We start from the raw sequence: 9,872 nt of genomic DNA, 5'->3' as shown, positions 1-9,872 counted from the left end.
TCTCGAGCATCAACCATTGGCTCTGATACCACTAAAGGAAACAGGGGAGGAAATAGACACAGAGCAGAACACAAAAACACAGTAAGGAGAAAGGAGAAAATAGAGCAGCAGACAAGGAAGACAAAATTTTATCTATCAAACCATATTTTCATTCTTCCTTCCATACCCAAAATGATTACAAAATGCCTCTTTTAATGGACGTCTTAGATGTTTCTACAATGGTCAGGGGGTAACTGGAAACTTCCAAAATTTTGCATATAAAATAATATTTTAACACTATAGAAGGTACAGTGGACAGGTTGGAGTACATGTAAGTCCTGCTAATTCTGTAAACATTTGTGCATACGGAGCATGTGGATGGGGTGGGTGAGATTAGACTCCAACATTAAGGCCTTGTCTACGGGCCGCTTTCCACAGGCAATTGCAAGGGCGAGTGCTCCAAAGCTGAACACGTTTGATTCTCGACTGAACTTTCTCTCTGTGGCGTACTCCAGTACCACATACCCAAATGTACCATATGGCATACTGTTATGCCAATGCTCTTCATCCTCAGATTTCAGCGCTCTCGCCAGGCCAAAATCACCCAGCTTGGCTCTGAAATCTGAATCCAACATCACGTTGTCCTCCTTGATGTCTCTATGTAAAATATTCTCTCGCCGATCCAGATGGAGATAAACAAGACCAACAGCTACATCACGGGCTATGATATATCTTTTATCCCAATCCAGAGGACCCTTGGGACTCTGAAATATGTATTTGTCGAGACTTCCATTGGGGAGCAACTCGTATACCAAAAGCTTTTCACCCTTCCGGTGGCAACATCCCAAAAACTCAACCAGATTACGGTGTGTGAGATTACCGTTTATAATCACTTCCGACTCGTACACTTTCTGTCCTTGGTTGGAATTTAGATTCATTCTTTTCACAGCCACAGCTTGATTTGTGCCAGGTAGACTGCCTCTGTACACTTTCCCGAAGCCCCCTTCTCCAATCTCTTCTTCTGGACTGAAGTTCTTAGAAGCGATGCAGAGTTCATCATAAGAAAACTTGCGCGCAGACTGAATAGCCCTGGCAAGCCGTTTGTCCAGCTCATCATCACTATCCTCTTCCTCACCATCGCGATCAACTGATTCTAATGATGGGCGATTCAGTTTATCTTTGGTCTTCTTTCCCACTTCGCCGGTAGCGCTCCTACACAGCCATCTTATAAGAATAATAGTAATAGTTATAGCAATAACAAGAATAATGCTGATAATAATAAAATTATGATGCTTCTTTTTTCTAATGGGGGCTGGCGGTGCGGTTAAGGCGTGCGATGAATCTCGATAAGAAAAACTCCAGGCGTACACTATGTGGGTCTCCGTTTCGATCCCAGCAGATGCAAAAATGCCCACCTTGACAAAGCGGGGAAGAAACTGACTCGGATCTAAAGTATACCACAGGACCGGACGCTCTGGTTTAGATGGAATAGCACTGCCGGGGTTTTGAGAAAGAAACAGCTGAACTTGTGACAGAGGGCCATAGGATTGAAGGCCAGAGGGAGCGAAAAAGAGAGTGAGGTCGTCTCCACTGCCATTGAGTGCGGTAATGCTGAATTGGAAATGCGTAGAAAAACTTGCCAGGGCTTGAGAAGGAATAATGCTTGAATAAGTTGCCCACCCAAGGCTCGATTGGCTGTCGGTAAGCTGTACTGCGTCGTTAGAAATGAATGCATCTGCCGACAACTGAATATCCATTTGTGGGGGGGAATTAAAACTAATGGCTTCTGCATCTGAGCTGTAAAAAAGGGCAGAACAAGTAATTAATAAGCAGAAAATAAATCTTGCCACAATGCTAGCCATGGGGATTTACCTGCAGTGGAATGACTGTATGAATTAGTACTTTTAGCAGACCATAGGACTATAGGATAGAAATTAAGTAGATTTGTATGAATGAGTACTTTTAGCAGACCATAGTACTACAGGATAGCAGTATTGTAGTTAAATTGTGTATACATACCTGGCCAGAGATACTGAAATTATGTCTGAGAGATCTCCATTTTCTGCAATAAATTTTGATAAAAGAGTTTGCTGCTTTTGCTATGAGGAAAAATCACAAGAATTTAGTGATAAAAAATCTGGTGTTTCAAAATGCAAAATGTGCATATAAAAAAAACTAATTCAATGATGAATGCACACAAAAAAATGGAAAAAGTTGCTGCTATTATTTATTGATGTAAATGTGAGTAATCTTGCTTTTTTGAACAAAATTAAAAAACAAACTACTATAGTTGCTATTATTTCATTAATCAAAATTTATGTTCATTTTAGTAAACAATGGTTTGACACAGATTGGTAGTTGAGATAAAGAAAACAACCTATCAAAATTTCTGGCAATAAAGTTTTTGAGGTAAAAACCTTCTGGAAAATCTGGCATCCCAACAAACTTAAACATGAAATAATTATATTGGTAGAGACAGACAAAAATAAAACATCAAATTAGTAAAATAACAGAGCCATAAAGAAGTAGGGCTTCGCTTGGGAAGGAAGATAACTTATGACTCGTCGACATCATCTGACTGGAAAGCACTTTGACAGTGTAGATTTTTAACAGCACAACAAAACAAATCAAACTCAGACAACTCTTGCTTTTTCATGTGCACTACAATTCATTATTTAAATGTATTAAAAATTATCCTTTTACGTCATGCATGATGGTGGAGGAGAATAATAGCAACTCTTTCCGTAGCACAATCTTATCTGCATGCTCTGGATAATTCCTGAACACTTAGAATCCAATAAAACATTAAAAGCTTATAAACGAGTAATGAATCACTCTGTAAGATGATTGCTTTGCAACCTTCAAATGCTCTGGACCAACATTTTCTCAATGTCTTTTGCTTTCCAAATGACAGAGGGAAGAGAGGGAGAATAGCTTTCTGTTGATCAGATTGTGGACAAATATGTGGTTGTACTTTTCGCAAAGCCCAGCTATTTCATGTCCTCGTCGTTATTTGTGATGGACTCTTGATTCCATTCGTGCTCAATCATCCATGGTTGAAATCGTAATCTTGCCTCTAAATTATTATCAGTACAAATGTTCTAATATAAACAGTATAATGCCATTTGAACTCTAGAAGAGAAAAGTAACCTATAATGTTTTACCCAGCCTTTTTTATGGTTTGTTTTAAATATATACAAAATTAATCAAAGGGCACCCTACAGTACTCTATGTAGGTCCTATCGAGCTTTGTCCAAAGGGGTACACATACCCGTTAGTTGTAGAATTCTAGTGGGGAGCCATGTGGGCTGAGACACTCATGAATATAAGGGCGACATGGGGGCTCTAACCCTCCTTAGATTCCCATAATTCGGTTTATGCGGCATTCCAAACTAGTCTATAATGGCCACCATTTAGTTATAGTGGATCAATCATTTTGGTGGCATTTTTCCTACGATATCAATTATGGTATGTATTTAGTTATATAAAATTAAAAATGAGATTTAGTTTCTTAAATTTAGTTGGCAATTTGATTTCTAATCAGTGATAATTTATAGTTGAAAGTATTCTAGATTTGACAATATATTCTACTAAATTTGGTGGTGATGTCATCTTTCAAAATTGTCCCTTTCACCACAGTAACAACAAAACATTGGATGTTAATATTTTTGTTTGAGGAAATCATTTTATATCCAAATTCTTTTATATGGGTTGTTTTTGTCAGTCTTTACAATGTGTGAAACAAATTTTGATTTAAGTCTTTTTATAGTTTTTTATTTGTTATAGGTGATGCTACAAAGTTCTCATTTTAGAAATTTTGTTGCACTCCATATCTATAGACACTCTTTCTTAAGTGCAATTTATTTTAAAGTACATATTGTTTTTGGTACTTTATAGTGGAACTATATATATGCTAAACAAAGAAGTATTATATAGTCTAAAATTTTAGGTTCATGGTTGCTTCAAAAGCCCACACAAATAACATCATCAACAAAATCTTGAAAAATATAGAAATAGATCCTAAAGTAGTGATACATTACATTTATCAAAGGATCCCATTAAATAAAAAGATGACATTGACTATATGATTTTTGTTTCTTTTTATTGCAGAAAAGTAAAGGGAAAGAAAAAAAGTTAACTTCCTTTGCTTTTCTCATGAGAAAACTAAGAGAGAATCAAAATGATTATTACATTGCCAATATACACTGACCATGGGTTTCATGTCTCATTCCTAATGGGCTTCTGTCTCATCCATGTCCACAAAAGTCGTAGATCTATTTTATAGTACATCATATTACTGATTTACTAACTCAAGGGAAAGAGAATGAAGTACTAAACCATGTTGGATTCACACGCAAACAGCTTAACGATAGCCCGGGAAAACATCCGCCGGACGTCCCTGAGGACGGTGAGGCAAATTTCAGTGGTTCCGGCCGTGGATAATCCCGAGGAATAGCAGCAATTCATCTCCTCTTTCCAAAGTGTTCAGCACTTGTTTCATACTTGGTCTCTCATTCGGATCAGGATGAGAAAACCACAAGCCCACCAACATCAGGCGCTTCATTTGCTGATCATTGAAGTTTTCTTCCCCCCCAAGCTTTTCATCTGCTGCATCTAGTACTCTGTTCTGTCCATGCAAGTGCCAAACCCATTCGACCAATCTGTTATGATGTTGAGCTAAGCTATTATCTACTGGCCGCTTTCCACAGGCAATTTCAAGAGTGAGTGCTCCAAAGCTGAACACATCTGATTCTCGACTGGCGATTCCCGTTAAGGCTAACTCTGGTGCCATATACCCAACTGTACCATATTTTGTATTGGTAAGCTCTTCCTCCTCAGATTCCAGCGCTCTCGCTAGACCAAAATCTCCCAGCTTGGCTCTGAAATCTGAATCCAACATAACGTTTGCTGCCTTGATATCTTTGTGCAAAACAGCCTCTCGGCGATCATGATGAAGATAAACGAGACCAGAGGCTACGTCACAGGCTATGGCATATCTTTTATCCCAGTCCAGAGGTCCCTTGGGATCCTCAAATATATATTTGTCGAGACTTCCATTAGGCAGTAATTCGTAGACCAGAAGCATATTCCCATTTTGGTGGCACCATCCCAAAACCTCAACAAGATTACAGTGTGTGAGTTTAGAATTTTTAATCACTTCTGACACGTACTCTCCCTGGCCTCCTTTTGAATTTGGATCCATTCTTTTCACAGCCACAGCTTGATTTGTGCCAGCCAGAATGCCTAGGTACACGCTCCCAAAGCCGCCATCTCCAATCTTTTGATTTTCACTGAAGTTGTCAGTAGCGGCGCTGAGCTCAGCATATGAAAATTTGTGCAGGGTCTGAACAGCCCTGGCAATCTGTTTGTCCAGCTCCTCATCGCTCTCCTCTTTCACAACGCCACGCTCCAGCTTATCCACGCTGTTGCCCAAGTCTCTGGTGCTTCTAGACCGCCATATTATTAGCATAATAGTAATAGTAATAGCAAGAACAAGAACAATGATGATTATAATAAAATTTTGATGCTTCTTTTTTCTAATGGGGGCTTGCGTTGTGGGTAAGGCTCCCAATGAATCTTGACATGAGAAACTCCAGAGGTACACCATGTGAGTCTCAATTTCGATCCCAGTGTATGCCGAAATACCAATCTTGACATTGTGGGGAAGGAACTGGCTCAGGTCTATATCGTACCACAAGACCGGATTTTCTGGTTTAGATGGAGTAGCACCGGCGGGGTTGTATGAAAGAAAGACTTGAAGCTGTGCCAGTGCGCCATAGTATTCGACCCATGCTTCCCATTTTTCTCCATTGTTGAGAACAGCGTCTCCGTAAAGACCACTTACTGAAAAGGTTACCTGGGATTTTACGCTGTTGACATCGATTCCCACATGGTTATCATCGGGGTCGAAATCATTCTTGTATGTGTCGAACTCCACAGCAAGAATCTGATTCGATGAGTTCCCATCTGTTTCAGATTTGAACAGGCCAAGCCATTCGCCCGGATCGGCGGCGGAGGGCACAAAGTCAAATGGAGCGAGGAAGAAAGAGATTCCGTCTCCACTGTCATTGATGGCACCACCATATCTGGCCATGCTGAATTTGAAATGTGTAGAAAACTTGCTAGGGCTTGTAAAAGAATAATGTGTTAGCTCAGGCAGAAAATAACAATCTGGAATTTCTGTTAGCAGCAGATAGAAAAAAGAATGGAAAGAATGGCAATCTAAATATATTTGTATTCAAATAAAAAAACTGTACATTCAAAATAAAATAAACAAGCAGATATAAAGAGGAGGCAAAAACAGTTGTAAACTGTTATACAAAACTGCCAGAACAGAAAAACCTAATAAATAAACTAATGAAAAATCAATCTAAATAAAACTAAACCCGTGAAGAGATATTAACATCCCCCTCTTAAACTGAAGGGGTTAAGCCGAGCATTTCTCTGAACTTCTCAATCTTTTCTCTGCCCAAAGCCTTGGTAAGAATATCTGCTGGTTGATGTGCAGTGGGGCAATATTTAAGGTATATGGTGCCATCTTTCACATAATGCCAAATCAAATGAAACTTTGTATTGATGTGCTTGGTGTGATCATGAAATACTGAATTTTTAGCCATTTTGATAGCAAATTGATTGTCAATGAAGAGTGGAATCGATGAAATTTGTGGTGTCTGCAAGTCTTCAAGAATTCTTCGAAACCATAAGATTTCTCGAGTTGCTTCAAAGGTGGCCATATATTCAGCTTCGGAAGAAGAGGCAACTGGAACAAATTGCTTTTTAGATCTCCAAGAGATGACAACAGATCCAAGATACATTAAATATCCGGATGTAGATTTTCCATCTGTAGAATCACCTGCATAATCGGAATCAGAATAGCCAACCAAAGAAAATTGGTTTCTTTTGGAGTATTTGAGCCCATAGTGCTGAGTACCTTGCAAATAGCGAAGAATGTGCTTGGCAGCTAACCAATGAGTTTCTCTAGGTTGTTGCATAAACCTTGAAAGCACTCCAATAGCAAAAGAAATATCCGGACGGGTAGTTGTAGCATAAATCAAACTACCAACAAGTTTCCTATAGATAGTTGGATCAACCAATGTTGAAGGGTCATCTAAAGAGAGCTTAAGATTTTGCTCCATAGGAGTACTAAAGGGTTTACAATCAGCCATGCCAAACTTATGCAAAAGTTCACCAATATATTTTTGTTGGGTGATAAAAATAAAATGAGGTGTTTGAGTTACCTCAATACCCAAATAGTAATGAAGATGGCCCAAATCAGTCATATCAAAACCTTGCTTCAGTTGTTCTTTCACATTTTGAATATTATTCTCATCGGGACCAGTGATAAATAAATCATCCATATAAACAACAAGATAGACAATAATATTATCAATTTTTTTAACAAAAAGTGTGGCATCATCAAATTCAAAATGCTAGAAATTCAACTTTAAGAGATACTCAGTAAGTTTTTCATACCAAGCTCGAGGAGCTTGTTTCAAACCATATAATGATTTGACAAGCTTGCATACTTGATGTTCTTTTCCATTGACTGCATACCCATCTGGTTGAGTCATATAAACTGATTCTTTGAGATCACCATTTAAGAATGTTGTTTTAACATCTATTTGGTGAATTTTCGACCCATATTGAGCTCCAAGGGCCAACAAAGCACGAATGGTGGTCCATTTTGCTGTAGGTGCAAAGGTTTCATCATAATCTATGCCCTCCTTTTGAGCATAACCTTTGGCAACAAGTCGGGCTTTGTGTTTGTCAAGTGTACCATCTGCTTTATATTTATTCCTGAAAATCCACTTGCAACCAATAGGTTTACAACCAAGTGGAGGATCAACCAACTACCATGTGCCATTTTTCAAAAGAGCATCATACTCATCTTGCATAGCTTTCCTCCATACTGTAATATTTTTGGCTTCATTATAGGATGATGGTTCAGAGTCAATTATGAGATTGAGTTCACCAATGGTCTCCAAGTTATCTGCACTATTGGTTTGAGCTTGGAGCCTTGCTTTGTAAGAGCTTCTTGTACCTGTTTTACCTATTTCATCAGGTCTTAAATCTTTCAATGTTTGTTGGACTTGTTTTGCCCACTTATGAGAAGACTTTGGTTGCACAAAAGATGTGACCATTTCATTACTAGATGTTGTATTAGTGGTTAATAGTTTAGAGAGTTCAAGCTCATCATGATGGGCTTCTTCTTGGTCATTTATTGATGAAGCAACATGAATTAGATCACTTGGAGATATAGATTCTATATGTGGAATCTCACAAGAGTTTTCTATCAAAGGAGACAAATTTGTAATTGTATCAACCTGTTTGAATTTACATTCATCATTTTCAGCAATGTTGGAGGTTTCAACAAATACAACATCACATGTAATAAAGAAAGTTTTGTTGACTTCATCATACAACCGATATGCTTTGGAAGATTCTGAATAACCAAGAAAAATACATTTAATACTATGATCCTGTAACTTACTTCTTTTGTCCTTGGGAATTAAAGCATAGCAAGTGGAACCAAAAATGTGAAGATGTAAAACAGAAGGAGGATATCCAACCCACACTTCATATGGAATAGATTTGTGTAATGCAGATGATGGAGATCTATTACGAAGATAAACTGCAGTTCTTGCTACTTCAGCCCAAAAATGTAATTTGATTCCTTTAAAATATAACATTGCATGAACCATATTCATGATAGTTCTATTCATTCGTTCAACAACACCATTTTGTTGAGGAGTACCTGGAACAGTAAGATGATGTTGGATCCCATTTTGATGTAGATAGTCCTCAAAAACTAGAGAAGTAAATTCTCCACCATTATCTGTTCGAAGAGTACTAATTTGAGATTGAGCTTGTTTTTCAATCATAACACAAAACCTTTTAAAAATTTCAAAAGCTTCTGATTTTTGCTACAAGAAATAAATCCAAGTCATGCGACTGTAATCATCAATAAACAACATGAAATACTTAGATCCTCCCACAGAATTTACTGGTAAAGGCCCACATAAATCAGAATGAATAAGCTGCAATTTTCTTTGTGCCCTCCAAGTGGAGTGAGGAAAAGAATTTCTATGTTGCCTGGCAAGAATACATGCTTCACATTTTTCAATTGTTTTAGGCAAAACAGGTAAGCCATCAACACCATTCTTTTGCAAGATATGAATGTTATCATAACCAATATGCCCAAGTCTTGCATGCCATAAAAGAACATGAGATAGACTACCTTCTTCAGTAAGATATGCAAAATTTTTAGAAAAAGAAGTGCCATTTAGTTTTAATAATCTACCATCCTCACATCCAGTGAATACAACTTGATTATTTGATTGTTTTCTAACAACAACTTGCCCATCTTTTAACAGAATAGACTAGCCTTGTTGTCAAATCAATAATAGTGATAACAAATTACGTTGCAATTGAGGAATAAACAATACATCATGAAGCACAAAGTCTAGAAGATTACGCAACTTAAATTGAACAGTTCATTTTCCAATAGGTTTGAGACTTGATTTATTAGCAAAATAAATTGGACCACATGCACTTTCATCAAATTCCTCAAAGTAATCACGTCGAAATGCCATATGTTGTGTGGCTCCAGTATCTAAGATCCAAGAATCATACCATGAGGAATTAGATGCAAAGTCAAAAACAGAAAGCACATATTGATCACCATCACTATCACAAGCAAATTGGGTTGCTCTTGGAATTTTATCATCTGAATGTTTATCATCATTATAAACTTTTGTTTTATCTTTTTGCTTAAAAGTATTTTCTTGAAAAATTTCTATCTTATCCCATGACAACTTGCATTCATGTGCTTCATGACTTCCTTTTCTACCACATCTTTTACAATATAAATGTTGCCTATCATTTTGATTATC

At 37.6% G+C, this 9,872-nt stretch overlaps 3 protein-coding genes across 3 annotated transcripts; all 3 read right to left on the bottom strand.

The window, feature by feature from the left end:
- Positions 1 to 320: 320 nt before the first annotated feature.
- Positions 321 to 1,522, bottom strand: LOC131856950 (L-type lectin-domain containing receptor kinase S.4-like). Its single transcript, XM_059208918.1, has 2 exons — positions 1,438 to 1,522; positions 321 to 1,348 (listed from the first exon to the last, which is right to left on the bottom strand). Exons 1-2 carry the CDS (start codon positions 1,520 to 1,522, stop codon positions 321 to 323), a joined length of 1,113 nt encoding a protein of 370 aa, XP_059064901.1.
- A 2,877-nt stretch (positions 1,523 to 4,399) lies between these two features.
- LOC131054119 (probable L-type lectin-domain containing receptor kinase S.7) lies at positions 4,400 to 6,073 on the bottom strand. The gene has a single exon (XM_059208917.1). It carries the CDS (start codon positions 6,071 to 6,073, stop codon positions 4,400 to 4,402), a length of 1,674 nt encoding a protein of 557 aa, XP_059064900.1.
- A 319-nt stretch (positions 6,074 to 6,392) lies between these two features.
- LOC131054118 (secreted RxLR effector protein 161-like) lies at positions 6,393 to 7,115 on the bottom strand. The gene has a single exon (XM_057988577.2). It carries the CDS (start codon positions 7,113 to 7,115, stop codon positions 6,393 to 6,395), a length of 723 nt encoding a protein of 240 aa, XP_057844560.2.
- Between the last annotated feature and the right edge of the window lie 2,757 nt (positions 7,116 to 9,872).

Source organism: Cryptomeria japonica, chromosome 7 (assembly GCF_030272615.1).
Source record: "Cryptomeria japonica chromosome 7, Sugi_1.0, whole genome shotgun sequence".
Lineage (NCBI taxonomy): Eukaryota > Viridiplantae > Streptophyta > Pinopsida > Cupressales > Cupressaceae > Cryptomeria > Cryptomeria japonica.
Note: the sequence above shows the minus strand (reverse complement) of the source record. Positions and strands in the feature narration are given on the sequence as shown.